The 25387-nt window shown below is 44.5% G+C and overlaps 2 protein-coding genes across 4 annotated transcripts; one reads left to right on the top strand and one right to left on the bottom strand.

Annotated features, from left to right (window-relative positions):
* Nucleotides 1-558: 558 nt before the first annotated feature.
* On the bottom strand, nucleotides 559-23423 carry Mi-2 (chromodomain-helicase-DNA-binding protein Mi-2 homolog). Of its 3 annotated transcripts, none has more exons than XM_028320029.1 (19): nucleotides 23237-23423; nucleotides 22751-22821; nucleotides 22463-22585; nucleotides 20960-21104; nucleotides 20340-20485; nucleotides 19036-19212; nucleotides 15806-15991; nucleotides 14742-14882; nucleotides 14237-14362; nucleotides 12689-12864; nucleotides 11596-11719; nucleotides 10848-10997; nucleotides 8525-8700; nucleotides 7754-7928; nucleotides 4352-7405; nucleotides 3777-4115; nucleotides 2613-2807; nucleotides 1515-1677; nucleotides 559-713 (listed from the first exon to the last, which is right to left on the bottom strand). In XM_028320029.1, exons 1-19 carry the CDS (start codon nucleotides 23271-23273, stop codon nucleotides 559-561), a joined length of 5859 nt encoding a protein of 1952 aa, XP_028175830.1. In that variant the 5' UTR covers nucleotides 23274-23423. The 3 variants fall into 3 exon arrangements, with proteins under 3 accessions (XP_028175830.1, XP_028175828.1, XP_028175829.1); XM_028320027.1 differs by lacking the exon at nucleotides 559-713 and adding an exon at nucleotides 2351-2526 and having other exon boundaries at nucleotides 2658-2807; XM_028320028.1 differs by lacking the exon at nucleotides 559-713 and adding an exon at nucleotides 2351-2526 and having other exon boundaries at nucleotides 2658-2807; nucleotides 14742-14879.
* Nucleotides 23424-23752: 329 nt separating this feature from the next.
* LOC114364050 (uncharacterized) lies at nucleotides 23753-24927 on the top strand. Its single transcript, XM_028320032.1, has 4 exons — nucleotides 23753-23918; nucleotides 24000-24132; nucleotides 24406-24555; nucleotides 24715-24927. Exons 1-4 carry the CDS (start codon nucleotides 23854-23856, stop codon nucleotides 24925-24927), a joined length of 561 nt encoding a protein of 186 aa, XP_028175833.1. The 5' UTR covers nucleotides 23753-23853.
* Nucleotides 24928-25387: the final 460 nt, after the last annotated feature.

Here is a 25387-nt window from a genome sequence, read left to right as displayed (position 1 = left end):
CAATACGATGTATAAGTTACGCGGGCTTATGATTTCTGAAATAGAAAAAAGAACATTGAATTAGATACAGCTAAAATAGTAACTTCAAATCAATGATTGATGATGACCTCAAGATAAATAAAGCGCTTTTACATACATTGGATTTGACTAATAAGCTGATCTAGCTACTAGAGGCTATTAGCTATAGAATTACCGAATTATTTAGGTTCATCTTTAAACGTATAGCTAGATCTACACATCGGCAAATGAGGGTTTTCGCGATTGAAAAATCGGCCAGATGGCAATAATACGTATACGCGAGGTCCAAATGCTGCATGATTGGTGGATTTTGACATATCTGTCAATGTCATGTCAAAAATAACCAATCATGCAGAGCATTTAGACCTCGCGTCTACGTATTGCCATCTGGCGGATTTTTCAATCGCGAAAACCCTCATTAAGTAATCAAGTCACCCGGGGCAAAAGCAACTATGAGGCTAAAGTGACTAATTGGTTTTATTCTTAATCTGATGGATTTTGAACAAAGTGTTATCTGTTGAAGCAATGATTGGTCTATGTTCAACTTACATTAGAAGATCCGGTGGATGTGGGCTGTCCCGGCACGGAGTACTGCGGGCGGAAGTTGGAGAAGTTGGCGGCGGCCGCGGCGGCCGGCGAGAACCCGGCCAGCGAGCCCGCCGCGCTGAACCCGCCCGGGAACTGAGGCATTTGCGCTGCAAATTGAACATACACGTTAAAATAGCCGTACTATAGAGTTATCTGTGTGGAAACTTGATCACGCCTTTATCAAATGTATTATTTTTAACTAGTTTCCTGTGCTGATGCGTTAGAGGCTAACTAGCACTTCAAATATCCTGTTTGTATAATATATATAAATAAAAATGAATTGATGTTCGTTAGTCTGATTAAAACTCGAGAACGGCTGGGCCGATTGAGCTGATTTTGGTTTTAAAATGTTTGTCGTAGTCCAGGGTAGGTCTAAACGGTGAGTAAATACGCGCGCGATATTGTTTTTCTGTGACAGACAAAATTCCACGCGGGCGAAGCCGCGGGCGGAAAGCTAGTATGTAATATTTTGGAGTAATCAATAGGCAGTGGTGATCGTTTATTATCAGATGCCCGAAAGTTTGCCACTTCTTATATAAAATTAAGTTTTTTACAACGATTCGACGTAACGATTGCGAATTTAAATTGCTTAGAGTCCATGTATGATACAGCAAAAGATTAGATTTTGACCAGTTTTCCAAGATAACTTTACTATACAAACAAATGGTTTGTCGTTAAATCATTTGTTTCTACTAATAGACTAAACCAAGTGCTTCCTGCGACCTTTTACAGATGTTCGCTCCACCGAGTGGACTAAGCGGGAGGCCTGCTTACACTATGAACCAATAGAATCGCTCCATCTACCTTGCCTCGGTTCTTCAACACATCCCTCGCTATCCTCGCACATCTCTGGTGGAAACGCAGCCTTCTGCTGGTGTTGTTTGTCTTTAAATTAGAATATTACTGACCGGCGGGCACGGGGTTGCCGGCGGTGGCGGCGAGGCGCGAGAGGATGGAGCGCTCGGACATCTGCAGGCGCTGCGCCACCGGCGGGATGCGCGCCAGCGTGGCCGGCAGCCGCGACACGTCCGACTTCATGTCCGACAGCAGCTCCTCCAGCTGGTTCAGCACCTGGGAACGATCATTAAGTTAGTTGTGCCCGTGAATGTGACCTTGAGAGAACATGAACCGTCCGAAGATTATTACTAAAGCCCGTAATTATGTTTCTGTCGCGCTTGCACACTCACTGCGGGTACCAGTCGCATAGTCGCGACAGCAATATAATTACGCGCGAGCGATAAGGATGGGTAGCTTGGAGTCATTGGACAAAATTCTACGTGCTCACGGACCAGACTATAGACAAGTTGTTTAGGGCCTATACATGAAGCCCGCTCCGGACGCCTGACGCGGGTCTGCATATTGATACACAGAAATGCACGCCCGCTATGTGGAAGCCTGTTGCACGCGTCGCGCTACAAAGAGCTATCATAGTATTTGCTGGATACTTTTCTTAAGAAAATGAATACACCAGTGGCGAGTCGATAGGTATTGCCACACACCCATAAGGTAATTCTCTTCCATATGGGAACATTTGACAGCACATCGGCCTATTCATTTTTGTTGCACAAACTCATATGACAACCACATAAAGTGCCGCTGTTTAGCTTGAATGTGCCGTGATCTGGACCATTAAGTGCTTAGGGTATCCAGTAAGCGAATGTCTCGTGATTGGGGTTGGGTTATGTGAGTAAGGTGAGGCGTCTATTCAGCGTCTTTCTCGTGTATTCTATGTTTGGGCACATACCTTGTGCAGCACGGCGTTGGCGGGCTTGTTGCCGGCCAGCGACTCCTTGCTGAGGTGCTGGTGCGACTCGGCGAGGCACTCGACCTCGGCGAAGCGCGCGTCGAGCGACATGGCGAGTGGCCGGCACATACCTTGTGCAGCACGGCGTTGGCGGGCTTGTTGCCGGCCAGCGACTCCTTGCTGAGGTGCTGGTGCGACTCGGCGAGGCACTCGACCTCGGCGAAGCGCGCGTCGAGCGACATGGCGAGTGGCCGGCACATACCTTGTGCAGCACGGCGTTGGCGGGCTTGTTGCCGGCCAGCGACTCCTTGCTGAGGTGCTGGTGCGACTCGGCGAGGCACTCGACCTCGGCGAAGCGCGCGTTGAGCGACATGGCGGGGTGGTTGGGGTCCTGCGTCAGGTTCAGGTACGCCGCGCGCCGCAACTGTTCTTCGATGACCAGAGCTTGTTCTAGGAGCTGGAACAAAAGCAATGATATGGTAGAGACATCGTACGTAATGTGTGGTTTATGTGGACTAGAAAATAGACACATCGTTGTTCCTTAGGGTTTCCGCGTATGAAAAATCCGCCAGATGACAATACGTAGACGCGAAGTCCAAATGCTGCATAATTGGTTATTTTTGACATGACATTGACAGATATGTCAAAATCCACCAATCACGCAGCAGTCAGACCCCACATCCACGTCCCGCCATCTAGCGAATCTTTCATTCGCAAAAACCCTCATTAGAATAAAAATCATGATGGTGAAGAGTATAGTTCTCCGTAGCCGTGTCATGACACTGGTTATAGGTCATGGCGCTGGCGCCAGTTCTACAATAGAAAGAGACTCACCTTGAACCGTCGCGCCAGGAACTTGTTCTTGATCTCGAGGAAGTTGCCTTTGCCCACGTCCATCTTGAAGGGCTCGTTGATGATTGCGAAGCGCAGATCGTTCTGTATATCCTGCCAGCGGCCATAACCGTGTGTTACAATGCCAGCTAGTAGCTGTAGTCGTGGCTTCGACGCCAGTTCTATAATAGACTCACCTTGAACCGTCGCGCCAGGAACTTGTTCTTGATCTCGAGGAAGTTGCCCTTGCCCACATCCATCTTGAAGGGCTCGTTGATGATTGCGAAGCGCAGATCGTTCTGGATGTCCTGCCAGCGGCCATAACCGTGTGTTACAATCCCAGCCAGTAGCCAGTAGTCGTGGCGCCGGTGCCAGATCTATAATAGAAAGAGACTCACCTTGAACCGTCGCGCCAGGAACTTGTTCTTGATCTCGAGGAAGTTGCCTTTGCCCACATCCATCTTGAAGGGCCCGTTGATGATTGCGAAACGGAGATCGTTCTGTATGTCCTGCCAGCGGCCATAACCATGGGTTACAATCCCAGCCAGTAGCCAGTAGTCATGGCTTCGACGCCAGTTCTACAATAGAGACTCACCTTGAACCGTCGCGCCAGGAACTTGTTCTTGATCTCGAGGAAGTTGCCTTTGCCCACATCCATCTTGAAGGGCTCGTTGATGATTGCGAAGCGCAGATCGTTCTGTATGTCCTGCCAGCGGCCATAACCATGGGTTACAATCCCAGCCAGTAGCCAGTAGTCGTGGCGCCGATGCCATATCTCGTATTCCCGACCGGGCGCGGCGGCGCGTTCTTCGTTCAGCCATAGTGTGTGTAGTTCTGTGAAGCCACCATCGGCGATGTTGAACATGAACTTGCGCCGTTCCACTTTGAGATCTTCCTCTTCTTTTACTAGGACGACGTCGTCGTCGTCTTCGTCCTGCAACGAATTAATTATCATTATTTAATAAAACGTTAAGGCTGGGATGCACCATCTTACTTTAACTTTGACAAACGTCAAACATCTGTCAAACTCCATACAAAAGACACCGGTTATCGTCATAGTTACGGTCAAAGTTAGGTGGTGTAACTCAGCCTACAGCAGTTTTGCTGACAATAGTCGACAACAAGCACAAGATTGACTTTAGAATTTAGTAAAAAACAAATATGAATTACCTTTTTCTCATCCTTCGGTTTCTCCGAAGCCTCCGACTCGGCCTTTTCGCTCTTGGCGTCGTCCTTCTTGTCTTCATCCTTGACCTCCTCCTTGAGCTTCTCGGGCTCCTTGTCGTCCTTCTTGTCGTCGGGCCGCTCGTCGTCGCCGTCCTCGTCGACGGACATGCGGCGCTCCGGCTCCTTGGCTTCCTCCTTGACTTCCCGCGGCGCCTCCTTGTCCTCGGGCCGGTCGTTAGCTTCGGCGGTGTCCATGGGCTCGTCCTTGGGCTTGTCGTCCTTGTCGGAGCCGGCGGGCGAGGCGGGGGCGGGGGTGGCGGGTGCGGCGACGGCCGGGGTGGCAGATGGGACGGGCGCCGGTGAGGGCGCGGCCGATGTGATGGGCGTGGCGGAGGACGGCGCGGGGCTGGCGGCGGCGCTCTCCGCCTTGACCGGCTCGACGGGCTTGCGCACCAGCTCGGGCATGCTGTAGTAGCCGTTGATGTGCTCGAACTCCTGCACCTTCTTGCGGATGAGGCTCATGACGCCGATGCGCGTGAGCACGTGCTGGCGCGACAGGCCCTCGCGCGGCACGCCGTCGGCGAAGGCGTCGGCGTTGTCGGCGCCCGGCTCGCACAGGTGGCGCATGAACAGCGACACGTAGGCCTTGAAGTTGCGCTCGGACTTGCCGCGCAGGTCGCGCACGAGCCACTGCGAGTTGAAGGCGTCCTGCGGCGGCATGCCGTAGCGCATGATGGCGTTGAGGAAGGACTTGCGCTGGCGCGCGTTGAAGCCGAGCACCTCCATGTTGCCGCCCACGCGCGCCAGCAGCGGCGGCAGCGGCCGGTCGCGCTCCTCGCGGCGCTCGAGGCGGCGCTTGGAGCGGCGCGAGAGCAGGTCGCCGTTGTCGTTCTTCTCGTCGAAGTCGTCGTCCTCCTTGTCGTCCTCGGAGCCCTGCGAGAAGTCGGAGTTGTAGTCGGAGCCGTTCTCCTGCCAGGTGGAGTCCTCGCGGTTCTCGGTCTGCGCGACGGAGCCGTCGTTGTAGTTGACCTGCTTGCGCACGCGCTTGCCCTTGCCGAGCGTGCGCGCCTGGTCCTCCTGGTGCTGCTCGTAGTGGTGGCGCAGCAGCTTGATCCAGTAGGCGGGGTCGCTGTTCTCGGCCTCCTGCTTGATGATCTCCGTGTCCACCTCCTCCTCGCCGTCGCCCTCCTTGGTGGAGTAGCTGGCCACCTTGAACGAGCTGAGGTACTCGTTGGCCCACGACTCCTTCTGCTCGATACCTTCCTTGGAGCGATCCAGCAGTTCGCCGACCGCTTTGTCGTCGTAGTGGATGGCCTCCTCCTTGCCCTCCTCCTCCTTGAACAGCTCCTCGGTACCGAACCTCAGGATGTCGTCCAGTTCCTGTTTCGTGAAATTTGCGCCCTTCCCTCCCATGCCGGGCCGGACGACCAAATGAGTCAACATCATCTTCCTCTTGGCCACCTGAGTCACCCTCTCCTCGACGCTGTTTCGCGTGACGAACCGGTAGATCATGACTTTGTTGGCCTGCCCGATACGATGGGCGCGGGAGAACGCCTGGATATCGTTGTGGGGATTCCAGTCGGAATCGTAGATGATTACGGTGTCGGCGGTGGCCAAGTTGATACCGAGACCGCCGGCCCTCGTCGACAGCAGAAACACGAATTGCTGGGCGCCGGGGGCGTTAAACCTATCGATGGCCTCCTGACGAATGGTACCGGTGATACCTCCGTCGATTCTTTCGTATTTGTAGCCCTCGCCCTCTAGGAAATCTTCGAGAATATCCAACATTTTTGTCATCTGAGAGAAGATCAGAACTCTGTGGCCCTGCTCCTTGAGCTGTTTCAACATTTTCGACATGAGCACTAGTTTTCCCGATGCTTTGATCAGCGCTTGGGTATCGTAGTTTCCGTGGGGCCCCAAAGGCGCTTCCTCTGCGGCTACAGGGAAGAGATACGGGTGGTTGCAGCACTTCTTGAGGTCCATCATGACGTTGAGCAGCGACACGGTCTGGCCGCCGCTCTTGGGGTTGAGCGCCTCGTAGTTGCGCGTGAGGATGTACTTGTAGTACTTCTTCTGCATGGGCGACAGCTCCACGCGCACGATGAACTCGGACTTGGTGGGCATGTTCTTGAGCACGTCGGCCTTGAGGCGGCGCAGCATATGCGGCCCCAGCATTTCGTGCAGCCGCTTGACCTGCTCCTCCTTGGACACGTCGGCGAATTCGTTCTGGAAGGCGGCGAGGTCGTTGAACTTGTCCTTGTTGAGGAAGTTGAGCAGGTGGAACAGCTCCTCCAGGTTGTTCTGCAGCGGCGTGCCGGTCAGCAGCAGCTTGTAGTTGATGTGGTAGCCGGCCAGCAGGCGGAAGAACTTGGACTGGTTGCTCTTGAGCCGGTGCGCCTCGTCGACGACCAGCACGGCCCACTCGATGGAGCCGAGGCACGTGGCGTCGATGGACACGAGCTCGTAGGAGGTGAGCAGCACGTTGAACTTGACCTGCGACTTGATCTTGGAGGGGCGGCCGCCGCGGTTGGCGCCGTCGTCGAAGGTGAGCTCGTTCTCGCGGATGACGGCGCGCGAGTCCTTGTCGCCGACGTAGGTGATGCAGTACAGGTCGGGCGCCCACAGCTCGAACTCGCGCTCCCAGTTGATGATGGTGGACAGCGGCACGGACACGAGGAAGGGGCCCTTGCAGTGGCCCTCCTTGAACAGCGAGTAGAGGAAGGTGACGGTCTGGATGGTCTTGCCGAGCCCCATCTCGTCGGCGAGGATGGTGTCGATGCCCTGCCCCCAGGAGTAGCGCAGCCAGTTGAGCCCCTCGAGCTGGTAGGGATGCAGCTGCATGCCGGTCTCGTACACGAAGGGCGGCTGGTCCTCGTACTTCTTGTTGAGGTTGGAGGAGGGCCGCTCGGGCGGCGGGTTGTACTTCTTGGGCTTGGGCTGCAGGCCGCCGCTGTTCTCGTCGTCGTCGATCACGTCCTTGTTCTTGCTCTTGCGGCCGGGCTTCTTGCCCTTGCTACCTTTCGACTTGCCTTCCGAAGTGATGAAGGCACGCATATCCTGCGGAAAAAACATAGAGGATATTAAGTTTTAGGGCTGATTTTTCAATCGTCAGATAACTTTTGTCTGAAGAATAAACTTGTCATTTTGACATATTTCCCAAGCTGAAACTGTCAATGTGTCAACTTATTCTTCGGTTAAAAGTTATCTAACGATTGAAAAATCAGCCCTTAACCAGATAAAGGTTCTGAAATATATTTGTGGTATGTATCTGGAACTGGGTCTTGAATATTTGGGAATGTTGGAGGTTAAGTTAGGTTCATAAGTTTTAAGTAATCTCATTGCTATTTCTTGCTTATAATCCGGAACCGTCAAGGACATTCTCCCATTTTTAGAAGGATATCACACCTGATAATACTCGATGGCTGCTTTGAGGCCGGCGATGTCCTCGTGCTCGGCCTCCCAGGTGGCCTGGTCGTAGGACAGGTCGCGCCACTTCACCAGGTAGTACGTGGTGCCGTCGCGGCCCGTGCGGTGGTTGATGACGCGGTGCACCACCAGCCACTCGGGTTTTACGCCGTATCTGGAAGGAAAATGATCCTTCAGTACACGAGAATAAGGTGCTTAATAGATTTTTAATGTCATAACACTGTATACAATCTACGTTATGGTAATAAATAGGTTGACACACAATTTGAAAGCCTAAAAACATAGAGACACAGTAAACTACTCGCATGACGTATCCCAATTCAGCAATTTATTGTGTCTCAAATCTCAATATTATACATACGTACACAATATATACGACCACGGATCAAGTGTTTCGGCTTTGAATGTAGAGTCTACATCGTAGACCGACACGCACTCTGTTTGACGGCATACAAGGATAAGTGACCTTTACTCATCTTATACGCTGCCTGAACGTTAACTTATAGGTTAAAATGATCAATCATAACTCAGCCTCCTCATGATGCCTCAGCATGATGTTGGTATAAAACACACTACTACGCGCTCGCACACTCACTGCGATGCGGGCGCCCGTCGCACAGTCGCGACAGCAATATAATTACGCGCGAGCGATAAGGATGGGTAGCTTGGGGTCATTGGACAAAATTCTACGTGCTCCCGGACCAGACTATAGTTTGATCATCACCCGGATTTCAGTACTGTTATTTTTACCTGTAATACTTCTCCTCCAGTAACTTCTCGTCCATGTACTGGTCCTGCTGCTTCTGGTCCTTGAGGCGCTTGGCGCGGGTGTCGCGCTCGTCCAGAGGCTCCTCCAGCTTGGGCGGCTCCTCGGGGTCCGACTTGCGCATGTAGTACCGGTACATGAGCGGGTGGAACACGTCCAGCTAGGAAAAAAACAAAGAAGTATGTTAAAATATAATATGAACAGTAGGTACTACCAGGCCTGTTCATCTCCGCGAGTTTACATCGAAAACAAAACACACACGATGGCCCACCTACAGGATACTATTCGACAATAATAATAAATAATAATATATTTATTTATTTTCTCCCATACAAAACAAGCTTAATACTAACATTAATAAATACTTAAGTATATTTATACATAGATATGCTATAATGTTGTATATGGGAGACTGGTACCCAAACTAGGAAAGACCTGTCTTGGGCTACCAGGCTTCATCCCTACCAAGTAACAAAGAAAGAAATATGTATACCTGCATTAGCAAGTCTGCGATATAATGCGTGCCTAAAACAAAATAAAAATTTCAAAAAAAAAATGTCCATTAGAAATTTCACATAATAGTATGTGTGTGAGTGTGAGTGTGATATTGTGTGTGAGCGTGATATTGTGTTAGTGTGATATTGTGTGTGAGTGTGATATTGAATGTGAGTGTGAAATTGTGTGTGAGTGTATAATTATTATGTGCGAGTGTATTTGCTGAGTATGAATGATTCATTTATTTAGCAATTAATTTCTCCAAGGCCTCACATACGAGCGAACATTGACTCACGCACGCGTATTCTTGTGTATGATGGAAGAAAATAAAGAAAATGCTGTACTAAATACTGTGCAGTATTTAACTGCCTAAATAATATAATAAAAACACAGAATGTACTTTTTTAAGTTGCCTCAAGACACTGATAGGTAAATAAGTAGTTAATATTATTCATGATAATTCATGCTAAATCATGTATTTCCTCCTTATTTTGGCACCTCAAGGCACATCATTTTACCGAAGTCAGCCCTATAGCTTCGGCGCAGTGCCGATCACTGACGTTTGTCAATAAAATGGTGCTTGACTCTTGAGACAGGCTAAATTACACCATATTGTTAATGACATTGAGCATACATTTTTTTAAATACCTTCGCGAAGTAAATCTTCTGTACGTAGTACTTATTATTATTCTGTGGTACTACTATCATATGGTTCTAAGGGCCTTGCCACACTGGCGGATAGCAAGCGTTTTTTGGGAGGAGCAGTTGCGCGACGCGGTACGTCGCGTGTCCGCGGCTAACACGCCCCAGCATTTTGGCAACCGCGAGGTGCCCGCCGCTCCGCTTGCAATCCGCCAGTGTGGTAAGGCCGTAAGCTTCCTTCATGTGAGATACATGAGCGTTTCATCTAGATGCTATCTTTCCTTTTTTTTCCTTCCGGTATCTGCCCTTTTATCACGTGAATTACATCTTTACTCTTAAAAAAAATTGTGATTTGTACTGAATTTTATTGCTTTTGGACCAACGTGTCTTGCAGCAGTATATTATATCATAAATAAACTAGAAAATACATGATAAATATCCATTCACATAGGCACGAGATGTATCACGGAACGTGTAACAATTGTTTGAAACCGCAAAGGTTCAACATACCTGTATCCATAGCTCACATCTAAGTCTGCAGGCACGAAACTGGCGACGGCCGAACGATGGGCAACGCGACGCTAGGAAGAGTATTGCGATCGCCCCGACCGTTTAGTGCGCGTCACCTAAGCATTTGATGCCAGAGAATGCAGCTGTACGCACCTGCAGTTCCGATATCCAGCTGCAGTGCCAGTAGGAGCGCTCGTGCCACTTGACGAAGAACTCGCGGCTGCGCGGCGCCTTGGACTTGGCCGCCTGCTCCTTCCAGCCCGCGTCAGTATCATAGCTCGCAGCTTCAGTGTCTCGTGCTAGAGGATGCAGCTGTACGCACCTGCAGTTCCGATATCCAGCTGCAGTGCCAGTAGGAGCGCTCGTGCCACTTGACGAAGAACTCGCGGCTGCGCGGCGCCTTGGACTTGGCCGCCTGCTCCTTCCAGCCCGCGTCAGTATCATAGCTCGCAGCTTCAGTGTCTCGTGCTAGAGGATGCAGCTGTACGCACCTGCAGTTCCGATATCCAGCTGCAGTGCCAGTAGGAGCGCTCGTGCCACTTGACGAAGAACTCGCGGCTGCGCGGCGCCTTGGACTTGGCCGCCTGCTCCTTCCAGCCCGCGTCAGTATCATAGCTCGCAGCTTCAGTGTCTCGTGCTAGAGGATGCAGCTGTACGCACCTGCAGTTCCGATATCCAGCTGCAGTGCCAGTAGGAGCGCTCGTGCCACTTGACGAAGAACTCGCGGCTGCGCGGCGCCTTGGACTTGGCCGCCTGCTCCTTCCAGCGCCACGTCAGGATCTTCGCCACCTTGCCGTCTAGAGGCGGACACTGCAACGACAAAGAAAAATAGTTTTAAACCTTATAGCCTCGTTTGGTAAGGTACTTGACGGTGCACTGTAGCAGACGAGGCGAAGAAAATCGGCAAGACCTGGAGCGTCATCAAACGCGCAGCTCAAGACCGAACGCGATGGAGGACTGTTGTGGACGCCCTCTTCCCCATTTAGGGGACATAGGACCTTAAGTCAAACCTCGTTTTAGGGTTCAAAATAAAGGGTAAGGTTCGAACCCAGTGGTTCAGTGGAGTGGTTAATAAAATGAATTGGCTAGTAGCTCTCTTGTACATAGTATCGTATATTATATCCAGTCTGTAAGAATATGTGGCGTTTAGTAGCACAGCATTTTTTCAGCAGATAACATTGTGATCACTTGCCCAGTCTCTTTCCATAGTTCACTGCTCAGTCACTAGCTACTAGTAACAAAATTTCTACCAAAACATTAAGGTACAAAAAAACATTAAAAAAAATATATCCTTGGACATTTTACACTACGCTTCTAGTCCCAAACTAAGCAAAGCTTGTACTATGGGTACTAGACAACGGATATAAACATACTTGAATACACGACAAGCCGGAAAGTAAGTACTTACACTACATCGAGGACACTTCCACTCCCCGTCAGGTACTTCTTCAAGCGGTGGGTTGAGGCAGAACCGATGGTACGCGGACGGGCAAGAGTCGCAGCACAGCAGTTCGCCGCCATCTTTGCAAATTCTGTAACAATAAATTTTCCTCTTTTAAATTGTATTCGGATATATTAATTTAAAGTACATATGTATGTGGTTTTAACTGGGATGCGTGAGAAGCATAACTGAGCACTGCAAGATCGAGGTTACATACTAAGCGTACGCGGAGCGTATACGACAAAATAGCCAGTAAGGCTATGGCGGGTGACTCTGTCGAGAGAGCCCTAAAGCAAAGTAAGCAGACCTTCAGTTAGATATGCCGTTTACAGTTTTATATGTACATAGTTTGCTAATTTTTTATCATACAAGAATGAGAAGTCTGCAATATTTTTTTGCACAGCGTGTAACATCCACCCACAAGGTGGACCGACGGCATCGTAAAAGTAGCAGGTTGGCGCTGGACGCAGACTGCTACCAACCGGGCAACATGGAAAGCAGTGGGGGAGGGCTATGTTCAGTAGTGGACGTCTTATGGCTGAGATAATGATGATGTGTCAATAAAGTTTTTTCTATCTTATATCTAGCTAATCTACCTTAAAGGTTTAAAACATTTGTTTGTCACCTGTCATCCGTTTTGCAATGGAGGGAAGTCGAACCTCAATTTCGAACTCCTCCTATATTCTTCTGATTAATTTCGTTGCGGGTCCAATGACAGTTTAACTTTCCCCCGGGACAAAATTGACCTTCATTGGTTGGGTTTTTGTGGCGTTCAAGCTGTAGATCCTGGCTATACAGGAGTTGCAGTGATGGGAACGAGAGGTGGGAAAAGTCCCGTTTATATCTAAAGCCTGTTCCGTGAACACGTAGAATCCCATCCAATGACCCCAAGCTGCCCATCCTTGTCGCTCGCGCGTAATTATATTGCTGTCGCGACTGTGTGACGCGCGCCCGCAGTGAATGTGCGAGCGCGACAGCAACATAATTACGCGCGAGCGATAAGGATGGGTAGCTTGGGGTCATTGGACGGGATTCTACGTGCTCGCAGACCAGGTTTTACCTGCAGAACTCCTGGTGCTCGTCGTCGTCGTCCTGGTCCTGGTTGCCCTCGGCCTCGCAGTGCGGGCACGACCAGCGGCCCTCGGGCGTCTCCTCCAACTCGGGCTCCAGACAGACCAGATGGTACGCGCGCGGGCACGTGTCGCACAGGATGATCTCGCCGCCTTGCTGGCACACCTGGAGATAAACAAGTGTTTAAACCCTTGAAAAAGAGGCTGACAACAGTGACTAAGTTTCTTGCGCTGCTTCTTCTCAGCACTGGCCCATTTATTGTCCCAACGCAGTGGTAGCCTAATTGCCATGGAGTTTTAATGAGTTTACATGTTATGTTGGCTTAAGGCCGCTAAGAGGATCGTCTGCAATCGGCATGATCTACGTGTGAAAAACGTTACACTCTAGTTGAACTCTGATTTAAATGTTCATTTAGTACGAAAATGACATTTTAATCCAGTATTTATCACGGGTGTAACTTTTTTTATTAATAAGGGCAGGCCTGTTCATCTCCGCGAGTTTACATCGAAAACAAAACACGCACGATGGCCCACCTACAGGATACTATTCGTAAGGCCTCACATACGAGCGAACATTGACTCACGCACGCGTATTCTTGTGTATGATGGAAGAAAATAAAGTAAATGGTGTACTAAATACTGTGCACTATTTAACTGCCTAAATAATAATAAAAACACAGAATGTACTTTTTTAAGTTGCCTCAAGACACTGAGAGGTAAATAAGTAGTTAATATTATTCATTATAATTCATGCTAAATCATGTATTTCCTCCGCCATTTTCCGCAGTTTGGCACCTCACGTCACATCATTTTACCGAAGTCAGCCCTATAGCTTCGGCGCAGTGCCGATCACTGACGTTTGTCAACAAAATGGTGCTGAACTCTTGAGACAGGCTAAATTACACCATATTGTTAATGACATTGAGCATACATTTTTTAAAATACCTTCGTGAAGTAAAACTTCTGTACGTAGTATCAGGCCTGTTCATCTCCGCGAGTTTACATCGAAAACAAAACACGCACGATGGCCCACCTACAGGATACTATTCGACAAGGCCTCACATACGAGCGAACATTGACTCACGCACGCGTATTCTTGTGTATGATGGAAGAAAATGGTGTACTAAATACTGTGCAGTATTTAACTGCCTAAATAATAATAAAAACACAGAATGTACTTTTTTAAGTTGCCTCAAAACACAGAGGTAAATGAGTAGTTAATATTATTCATGATAATTCATGCTAAATTATGTATTTCCTCCGTCCGCCATTCTTCGCAGTTTGGCACCTCACGTCACATCATTTTACCGAAGTTGCCCTATAGCTTCGGCGCAGTGCCGATCACTGACGTTTGTCAACAAAATGGTGCTTAACTCTTGAGACAGGCTAAATTACACCATATTGTTAATGACATTGAGCATACATTTTTTTAAATACCTTCTCGAAGTAAAACTTCTGTACGTAGTACTTATTATTATTCTGTGGTAGTATCTATTATTATTCTGTGATAAGGGGGTTTAGTTCCAAAGTCTTCTAACCTCGCAATAGTCTTGGTGTTCCTGCTCGCCCTCAGCGCCGTCAGGGAACTTATTTGTCGTCTTCAATTTCTTCTTCTTCTTGCTCTTATTGCCAATCTTTGTCTTTGCCTTCTTTTTAGGTTGTTGCTGAAAAATCAAAAATATAATTATTGTAAGTTATCTCTTTAGGGTAGGCCTTTGACCAGCAGTGGACGTCACTTGGCTGAAAGGAACGAACGAGCGGCAATGGATGCGAAATCTTTTAGGAGCAAACTAGGCCCAGAATGCTGTCTAAGTGTAAAGTGTACATTGTGATCCGTTTATTTATTTATTTATATTAGGAAGACCAGGGTTTACATAATTGATTATTTTACAATTAATAACATTAAAAGTGCGACTTGCTCACAAGCAAGGCAAACTACAGTGATTTATATTTTAATGTTATCAAATTAATAAGATATCTATGGAGTCTATTGTAAATATTTAATATCACCTTTATTTCTTATTTAGGTTCATTTCGTCTTACCGGCGCGTTGGGGTCTTCATCACGAGGCGGCGGGGCGTCGTCAGCTGCGGGTGGCTTGGGCTCCTCGGCCTCCGCTAGCATCTGCTCGAACTCCGCGTCCGAGTCTGTGTTCGCGCCAGGACTGCCTTCTTGCTCCTCCTCCTGGGGGAATAGTCACTATTTATTTCTGTATGGATAAGGGCGTACGCGGAACAGAAGTCATGAAAAGCGGGCAGCCCGCATGCAGATTAGATCCGCACGAGTGCTAAAATCCGCATCAAAGGAAAAAGGCACTAAGAACATTATGACAAGCTTACAAACTAATAATTTTGCGAGTAGTGTATTGGAACTTTATAGATGTGAGCTTTGAATTTCAGCTAACTTCTTGGACCTTCTACGTTGACAAACGTCGAATCGAGTAATGTTAGGGACTAAATGTACGATTTCGTAGTCGACCCAGCAGCAGACTACGTGTCCATAACGCTATTAGTTTGTGTATTTCTATGAAATACAATACCTATAACCTGTGGTTAGCAACACATCGTTCGAATATCACCGTTAAATCTTACGCAGGTGTACGGAGTAAGTGCCCGCTCCAGTTAACCGACGAGCGTCTGCATCCGTGGCGAGCAATGAGGGCTATCGTTTTAGCGCTCACCAGTTGGCGCCACTGTAGAGTAAGGTCCTGTCACTTGCTAGTAGCGAAGACAGTGGCGCCGACTGGTGAGCGCTAAATTGGTAGGAGGACTATCGCATTTGCACTCATTCAGATGGCGCCACTGTAGAGTAAGGTCCTGTCAATCGCCAGGGGTGCCAACTGTTAAGTATAAAAACGATAGCCCTCAATTTAATGCACAACTCGGGTAAATACCACGCCGCGCGCGTGGAAACCCGTCTCACGCGTCCACGCCACATTGCGCTGCCATACTAAGCTACCCATCCTTATCGCTCGCGCGTAATTATATTGCTGTCGCGACTGTGAGACAGGCGCAATAATATAATTACGCGCGAGCGATAAGGATGGGTAGCTTGGGGTCATTGGACAAAATTCTATGTGCTCCCGGACCAGACTATAGAGTACTCACGCTGCTGGTGCGCTTGCGCTTGCTGAACTTGATCTTGAGCGTGGGCACCTTGGGCTTGCGGCCGGGCTTGCCGCGCGCCGCGCCCGCGTGCTTGGGCTTGCGGCCGCGCTTGCGGGGCGCGGGCGTGCCCTCGTCGGACGCTTCTTCCTCTTCCTCTTCCTCCGCTTCTTCTACTGCCTCCTCGTTCTGGTTGATGATACATTGATTAAGGAGTGATGCTGAAGTGAGCTTAAGTTACAAGTGCTGTTGACTTCTTAGTGCGTTTAAATGCGGCGGCAGCGGAACCGCTAGCGTTTCTTGGATTTTTATAAGGTCCTACACTACACCGCCGTGTTTTATAACGCCGCCGCACAGTGGTCCCGATTTAATAAAACATGGACATTGATGCTAGAGGCACGAAAATTTTTTTGATGGTTACTGCTATGATAACTAATAAGGCAAAAAAATATTACAATCCTACGACGTCTATTTCGTAGTAAAAAAAAATATATACATATTTTTTGTATGGAAGAAATTACGTTTCTGTCAATTTTTCGAAATTCTTTAACGATGTCAAGATGCCGATCACACATGTTATAAAACAAGTGATTCAGAGTATTTCATGCGAAGATACTTGTCACTTATCTCTGCGTACTTTTGAGTTATCGAGGGTTGAAAAATCGATTTTTTTATATTAAATATTTCCACGAAAAATTGCCAAAATTACAATATGGTGTATAAGGGACACCTTTGATGACACATAACAACGACTCGCACTCGCGCGCGCTCGTATGCATCAGCTTTTAATAAAATAAAAAAAAAAATTAAGGGAAATACTTAATACAACGTTGTATGTATAGGTCCGCTGGCCGTCAAAAAGTAGCTTATACGAGAGGTTGCCCAATTTACAATATGTCCATCATTGATAACTCACACAAATATCGTCTCTCTCTGAAGGATAACAAGTTTTTTTTGTTTCCAGAAGCTCTTGATAGGATGGAAGCCCATAAATACTCTCTGAAGCGAGAATGAATCTCAAATTGCGATATTGCCATTTTGACAAATTACATGATGTAACTAGCGCTAACGTTTATCTTCAGGTAGACACAGTTTTAAGTTAAAAGATTGTCTACTATTTCACACTGTTCTTCGTTTTGGAACAGTTCTTTGATTATAGGTAGTCGCTAATTTCGTTTTGTTAGACTCTTTCAGTTTAGCACATAAAGCGTAAACTAATTCCTCCTCAGAATGATCTAAAAGTGTTAGAGAGCGCCTCTTCTTCTGCAGAAGAAGAATTTTGCATAAATCTTCAAAAGGTTTTTTATTTATACCAGAAGTCGATGGTTGCACATCTACTTCCGCAGTCTCATCAACTGGAGCGTCTTCCTCGGTGTTAACGTTGTCTATGCGTTGTGTTAACTCGGTAAAAGAACATTTTTTAAATCTATATTTTTACATTTCGGCCAGACCATTTCAGACTAAAATGACGAACGTATTGGCATTGAATTGTCTTCCGAAGATTTGAGTAATTATCAAATCATTAAGTCGTAATTTTACAAGAAATATATCAAAGAAGATATGGTCTGCTTCCAGTAGAGCCCAAAAGACATTTTTGCACCAGAATTCGCATTGGCTAGACTCTGAAATTGTCTGGCCGAATTGTAAAAATATAGATTTAAACAATGTTTTTTACCGAGTTAACACAACGCATAGACAACGTTAATACTGAGGAAGACGCTCCAGTTGATGAGACTGCGGAAGTAGATGTGCAACCATCGACTTTTAGTATAAATAAAAAACCTTTTGAAGATTTATGCAAAATTCTTCTTCTGCAGAAGAAGAGGCGCTCTCTAACACTTTTAGATCATTCTGAGGAGGAATTAGTTTACGCTTTATGTGCTAAACTGAAAGAGTCTAACAAAACGAAATTAGCGACTACCTATAATCAAAGAACTGTTCCAAAACGAAGAACAGTGTGAAATAGTAGACAATCTTTTAACTTAAAACTGTGTCTACCTGAAGATAAACGTTAGCGCTAGTTACATCATGTAATTTGTCAAAATGGCAATATCGCAATTTGAGATTCATTCTCGCTTCAGAGAGTATTTATGGGCTTCCATCCTATCAAGAGCTTCTGGAAACAAAAAAAAACTTGTTATCCTTCAGAGAGAGACGATATTTGTGTGAGTTATCAATGATGGACATATTGTAAATTGGGCAACCTCTCGTATAAGCTACTTTTTGACGGCCAGCGGACCTATACATACAACTTTGTATTAAGTATTTCCCTTAATTTTTAATTTATTTTAGTAAAAGTTGATGCATACGAGCGCGCGCGAGTGCGAGTCGTTGTTATGTGTCATCAAAAGTGTCCCTTATACACCATATTGTAATTCTGGCAATTTTTCGTGGAAATATTTAATATAAAAAAATCGATTTTTCAACCCTCGATAACTCAAAAGTACGCAGAGATAAGTGACAAGTATCTTCGCATGAAATACTCAGAATCACTTGTTTTATAACATGTGTGATCGGCATCTTGACATCGTTAAAGAATTTCGAAAAATTGACAGAAACGTAATTTCTTCCATACAAAAAATATGATATATATTTTTGTTTACTACGAAATAGACGTCGTAGGATTGTAATATTTTTTTGCCTTATTAGTTATCATAGCAGTAACCATCAAAAAAATTTTCGTGCTTCTAGCATCAATGTCCATGTTTTATTAAATCGGAACCACCGTGCGCCGCCGCGCCATAGCGTGTAAGCACGCTAAGACTTTCGATTTAAAAGTGTTAGTATTGAATATTCATCATCATCATTATCATCATTTCAGCCATAGGACGTCCACTGCTGAACGTAGGCCTTCCCCAATGCTTTCCATGTTGATCGATTGGTAGCGGCCTGCATCCAGCGCTTCCCTGCTACCTTTACGATGTCGTCGTATTGAATATTACTTAATATTAAAGAGTTAACATTAGTCTTGAAGGAAACCTTTTACTGGCAGATTATTAAAATCCCATGGATGGATGTAATTAACACCCATATTTTAATAAGTCGTGAATTATTGACTAAAATAAAAAAAATACACAGGATTCCCAAATCCACTAATAGTACACAAGTATGAAGTTCCCAAAATTATGTCAAGACATAAATCTGACTCACAGCATCATCACCACTTGATTTTCCTGTTCCACTGTTTAATTAACAAACAAGTAAAATGGCAATGAATAATAATTTCACGTTACCTTGGACTCCTTAAGCGTGCGAGCCGGGCGCGACTTCGGCGCGTAGTCCGAGCCAGTGGATGTGTTTGTATTCTCTTCGGAGCCGATGTTCTGCGAGCCGCCGCCGAGGTTCGGGTTGGTCTCGCAGAATAGCCGCCACTTGGCCGCTACCAGCATCATCAGCTTTGAAACTGGGACCTGATAAGGGAAGATAAACATTAGCTTGGTGCCCATTAGCCAAATTATTTTTTCTGCTTAGCCCGATATTAAACTGGCAAAGAATGCCTTTACAGCATTAAGTTCGCCTTATTATGTGGCAGTGCGGGAGGAATGGCGACGGATTGTAAGGCTTGTCACCGGACCGGGTGTAACGACCACTCTGGCAAGAGTGTGGCGACGAAGAAGAAGAATTATGTGGCATTAAAACTTAAATAGATAAATAATTCTAGAAAGTTAAAAACTTAGAACATAGAAAATAGTCATGAGCTGGCAACAACATTTAGATCAGTCAAAATAATTAACTTTAAAAAAAAATAAAACCGACTTCAAATGCGTGAACACAAAAAAAAAACTAAAAATTAAAAATATTGCGTATAAAAAAGTTCATCCCCAATTTTCCACCATTGGGGGTGAAATATTTTCTTCAAATTCGCATGAAACCACCCTTTTGATAATACCTATTCAACAAAAAAATTATCGTTCAAATTGATTTATAATCGGCGGAGATATCTATATATATAAAAGAAAGTCGTGTTAGTTACTTCGCTTATAACTCAAGAACGGCTGAACCGATTTAGCTGAAAATTGTCAGGGAGGTAGTTTATAGCCAGGAAAAGGACATAGGATACTTTTTATCCCGTTCGAAATAAAAAAAAGTCTGCTTATTTATTTCCATTAGGGCGGAACAAAGTTCGCCGGGTCAGCTAGTTGCGTATAAAAAAGTTCATCCCCAATTATCCACCCTTGGGGGTTGTTTTTTCTATTATTAAATTTAAATGGGACCACACTTGAGGTATTACCTATACGCCGAAAAAAGATTTGTTCAAATCGGTTCATAATTGGCGGAGTTATCGCGTAACAAACATAGAAGAAAAAAACATACGGGTCGAATTGAGAACCTCCTCCTTTTTTGAAGTCGGTTGATAAAGCATCTTAGAAATCTTGCATTCTTTCTAGGATAAAGTAGACAAATTTCAATCAACTATTCAATTCAATCTAGGTTTCTGGGTTGTTTTACTTGTTTTGAAATAATAAATGAAATCTTTTATCAAAATAAAAATTGATTGAAAACAACACTTGATCTTTATGAAGATACTGATACTTACTTTGGGATTTTCCTTCACGAGCATGGGGCGCACGTGTTGCTGGAATAACTTGTATGACGTCAAATTTTCAAAGTCAGCATCAGTGTACTGAATGTCTACATCTGAGAGGCCAAATGAGGAACACACTTCCTCAACTGTGGGCATTCCTGTGAACAAATTATGATATTGTTTAGATTTATCCTATTGCAAAGTTTATTGTAGTGGAAAACATGAAAATCAATTTTTTCCTTCTATAGATAATGGAGTGACGAGTGACCTTGCACTTATCTAAATGACTGTATTTCATTGAACTGTATGGTGCTGTTTGGTGAGCTGTTACCCACAGTAATTAAAGTAAAATTTAGAAACATACAGCCTATTTGATACATGCAGCTTAAAATTAAGTGGGTAATACATTGGCCTTTAAAGTTTTTAAAGCTAGTTTTTACAGTCAATGTTGAAAAGGAGACAGATGTGAAACATAACTGGGCTAAAATAATATTTATAGACATGAACAAATTTTGTTCAAGTGATAAGTACTGATGAACAAATTCGCGTCCTGTCATTGGTTGCGGCGATCTATGCACGTGCAGTGATCGCCATCGCTGACGCGAGCTGGTATGGCCGAAGCTTTAACTCACCAGATCCCGAGTCAGAAGCTACGGGCGTGGCGGGCGCAGCGTGTTTGCTGCCGCGGCCCTTGCGCGACTTCTTGCTGCTCGACATGGCGCTAAGAGCATAATCGCTGTCGCCCTCCGCCTCGATCTCCAGGCCGAACTCCTCGTCCTACGCAACAAACATTATTCAGGGCTGATTTTGACATATTTTCCATACTGAAACTGTCAATGTACCAAAACTTTTCTTCAGTTAAAAGTTATCAAGCAATTGAAAAATCAGTCCTAGGGTATTGTTAATATCTTGCAGATTTCATCACGAACGCGGAACTGCATGACACACGCAAGTTGTCCTTTTCATACAAGTATTTCTATTTATTCTTCTTCTTGTCGTGTCAACAACAAACCTACGTAAATACCTAATTATTTATTGTAATGCGTGGAATACGCACGCGGGACGCGGGATCCTGAACAATAGCAACGCGTGCGTGTGCGCTTCCATGAGTTCTATTAAACCTAAAACTTGTGTGAATTTACTGTCATGCGGAGTGCACGCATGGAGGAAATTTTCTGCGTGCGGGTAATCCCGTGTTTTAAAACACCCTTAAATATAAGTGAAAGGAAACATATCAAAGTGACTTGAGTTGAGTATAATCAAACTATCCTAAATTTCATACTACTTTTCGTACTCATTTTCGTAAAGTGGATATCACAGCACAGATGCAAATTCTGTAGTTGTGGAACTGCCTATTCAAAAATTCAAAGCACATTTTAAAAGTACCGTAATGAACAAGGACTACTGTAAAATTTATAAATACTATAGGAACAATAGCAATGTTTGGAATATTATAAATGCATAACTATGACTGACTATACTGAGATGTGTAAGTGCTTATAAAAACTTGCTTACACAGTTTTATTTTAGTCCTAATTATGTACAATGTGCAGTGAATGCATTTTACATGATGTATGTGCATGCTTTATCAATTTCAATTCAATAACCATATCATAGAACATTCAACAAATAAAATGGTGCATGTTCCAAATCACATGGCATTATTCCACCTTACACTTTAGATTCATTCGGTTTAAGAAAATTATAAATAAAGAAATATTATCTCTTCTTTCCAAATTATTTCTTTAGTGTCAATAAACTGCAAACTCAGATTCTGCTCTCAATTAATGTCTTCTATAATGTTTCATCTGCTGGGAAATGAATATTGTGATAACACATATCTTAGATGATTCAGGATAAGTGAACAGATAACATTTATTATCATGATTGTGTATCTTCCTTCCACTAGCTGTGTGTATTTAATAATTCATATATCATTTGGTGGGTTGATCATTTATCCTTTTTAGATGTTTCATAGCTAAACAACTCAATAACTTTTTATGGTATCTTTTCGGCTTATCAACAATACCTATAGAAGTTTCTTTTTGCAAGTAGGCTTTTAAAGTGTTTTTACATTTCCCTGTATTACTTTAACCCTACCACTGCAAAACTATGTAATAAAAATTGCTACTTACATCTTCACTCTCATTCTTTCGCTTCTTTTTTTTCTTTCTACCTTTTTTCTCTTCACTGCGGGCTTTTCTCTTTTTGCCTTTTTTCTTCTTCCTTGCATCTTCTGGTGAATAATCTTCATCCTCCTACAAATGTATCAGTGTTAAAAATAAACTAATAAAAACTCCAGACAGAAATCTGAATTTCTAATACACCAAATGAAGTTGAAGTTCACCATTGAATTGTAAATCATGCATCACAATGAAGGAAAACTGGTGGCAATTAATAATATGGAATCCAGGTGGCCATACCTTTGGGGGTGCTTCATCACTCTCACCAGAGTTTTCATTCTGACCCTCGCCTTCCTCCACGTCCTCGTCACCTGCAAGTGCACAAACTGGTCAGACCACTCCCGCCGAGCCCCACGCCTGCCCCTGCCCTACGGACCCCTCGGAACCAGCATTTCATTAAACACGCGCACTCCTCGCGGTAAGGTCACTAATCCCTTTGTTTGGCGGCGTCCATTTTGTTAAGTGGTAATGAGGGATATTGCATGTTCTTTTCTGTCACTGGCTGCCACATAAAAATATTTACAACCAAGCAACAACAAATACGCCATTGAAACACTCACAAACACGTTCTTTGGCAGTAGGAGGTTATTGTCGATGTACATCAGATCACCAGTTTCATTTTGAATCTCCAAATTTTCTCAATTTTAATTGCATACACCGCAAGTAAACACATGATACCGCTATTCGCGGCTTACCTATGACATGCTAGCTAAATAGACCGTTTACCTGCAAAAGAGCCGTCTACTTCTTCGTCAGAAGCCATTTGGAACACTATTTAACACAACCTGGAATAAGATTATAGATTTTGGTCCAGAAAAGATAAAGGACGCGCAGTTTTTGCGACAAATGGTAATTAATTCAGAAATTGATGCCGCCGTCACCGAGAACTAGAAGGATTTGCTGTCTCTTTCATGCATATTGATAGTAGAAAAATAAAAAACTAAATATTGGGGTGACCAGCATAAAAATCCAATTCACCACTCTTAGAAAATTTCTACCACACTGAGCTCCATATAGCTCAAAAACCGGTTTCTATATTTTTGTCTGGTACATCCCTATTCGTCCAAAGACAGTAGGGACAAGAACATTTTTGTGCCTGAGAATTTTTGGAACTAAAGTTTGTGGCCAATAGAAATAGGATACGTAACCTAATGACCAATAGAAACTACTGAAGTTTTTTTATTTTATTTATTGTGCCTTATGCACAAGGGTCGTAGCACTACTACACAACTGTCAAAATAATTTGTCTGTGGTTCTTAAAACTCGAAGCGAAAGCAAGCTTTCTTCCTCTCGTTTTCCAAAATATCGATTAAAATTAAGCATTTTCATCTTAGTTATCAACCATGAATGCTTTATTAGACTATGGATCTTCGTCTTCAAGTGACTCAGAACAAGAGCAAGATGAAACGTGGGCTTTATTTAATATTTCGCAATGTTTAGGTTCATTGGCTTTTCTTCTTGTTTTAAACTAGTGTTTTATTATTTACAGAATCAACAACGATAAGCCAAAGTTGCCCAAGCCAGCGCTTGGAGAAAGTGCGCTTCAAACTTCGGTATTTTCTAATCCTTTCGTGGAAGCAGAGTTAGCAAAGGCTGCAATACTTGAGAAGCACGTCAAAATGGTACATGTTGACTTTCTATCAACTCTACTTTAACATATTTTTATATCTACCTACTAAAATATTATATATTACTATTATCACTAAGTTAACGTTCAATTAAACTGCTTTACACTCTGAACTTTATTTAATAAAGTAACCTCTCAAGTGTTACTGACCTCTAAAATGAAATTACACTTACATTCATTATCTCACATAATAACTGCATAGTTAAGCAAGAAACCATAGTATCCAATTTCGCATGTAATCGTCAAGTACATAGGCAATGACTGTAAGGTTCCAGGCAAAGACAACACAATCATGATCAACGGTAAGAAGATTTGCTGGAACTACAGAAAGGGGAAGTGTCGGTTCGGCCACAATTGTAAATATGCTCACGACTCCGACATTCAAAAGACTAATGAAGAATTGGATGCAGAAAAGCAGGTAAGATCTCTTTTATAGGTCAATAAATGAAATTAAAAAATATTTTTTTTCTGTGTACCTAACATTTTATATTTTGTATGAAATTTAGTTAGCAGCTGGGATAGAATTTAAATAGGTAGTCTCATACACTCATCTCAATATGTTTTAATGATGTTTCAGAAACTGAAATCAGTTGTTTGTGAAGGAGTGGGCACTGTGACCTCATTACCACCGCCACAGACAGAAGCAGTGGCACCCACAGATGATGCTATTTGGGAAGGTGGAGCAGACAAGAAGAAATTAAAAAGACCAGGCCTTAGTGAAGGCTTAGTGCCAGGAAAGAAAGTCCTAAAAATGTACAAACAACAAAAAATAAAAGATTCTAAAAAATAATTCAAGTTTTTGAATTTCCTATTACACCTCTCAGTAAAACTTGTTTGAAATAACGATTTACTATTCATTAATATCTTCTCTTCTTGCTGTAATTTTTCTGGTTGTCTTACCAGTACCATAAGCACCTACCTAGTACCTACTTACTCAGATACTTTTGTCTATGTAAACTTGATGATAATTATATTATTAAACGAATTCCAGTCAAAAAATAATATTAAACCTGACTAACAAACAAGACCACTATGATGAACTAAGTTTCTTTTTTTTTAGAACGCCTACATTACGCCCATGCGGAGCCGCGCGGAACTTAGTAGGTAGTCACGCAATTTTTTTAGAGATATTAATCCTATGTTGCAGTACTCTACAGGCTAGCTAGCACCGAAGTCATAAGTAAACCGAAGTGAAGGCTCTGTTCACAGATGAGACACTACATAATAATATGTATTCGATAGGATGTTTG

This window comes from Ostrinia furnacalis, unplaced genomic scaffold (genome assembly GCF_004193835.3).
Source record: "Ostrinia furnacalis isolate ACB-3 unplaced genomic scaffold, ASM419383v2 OfSCF7341, whole genome shotgun sequence".
In the NCBI taxonomy this organism is placed as follows: domain Eukaryota; kingdom Metazoa; phylum Arthropoda; class Insecta; order Lepidoptera; family Crambidae; genus Ostrinia; species Ostrinia furnacalis.
This window is presented reverse-complemented; position numbering and strand designations above follow the sequence as displayed.

Excerpts from the sequence above, each read along its gene's own strand:
- Mi-2 (XM_028320029.1), bottom strand. The coding sequence starts at position 23,273 with ATGGCTTCTGACGAAGAAGTAGACGGCTCTTTTGCAG. Across the intron at positions 21,105-22,462 it reads GAAAGAATGAGAGTGAAGAT|GACGAGGAGTTCGGCCTGGA; the intron begins GTAAGTAGCAAT and ends TTTGTTGCGTAG. Across the intron at positions 14,883-15,805 it reads AGCGCAAGCGCACCAGCAGC|GAGGAGGAGCAAGAAGGCAG; the intron begins GTGAGTACTCTA and ends CTATTCCCCCAG.
- LOC114364050 (XM_028320032.1), top strand. The coding sequence starts at position 23,854 with ATGAATGCTTTATTAGACTATGGATCTTCGTCTTCAAGTGACTCAGAA. Across the intron at positions 24,133-24,405 it reads TTGAGAAGCACGTCAAAATG|GTTCCAGGCAAAGACAACAC; the intron begins GTACATGTTGAC and ends AATGACTGTAAG. Across the intron at positions 24,556-24,714 it reads AATTGGATGCAGAAAAGCAG|AAACTGAAATCAGTTGTTTG; the intron begins GTAAGATCTCTT and ends ATGATGTTTCAG.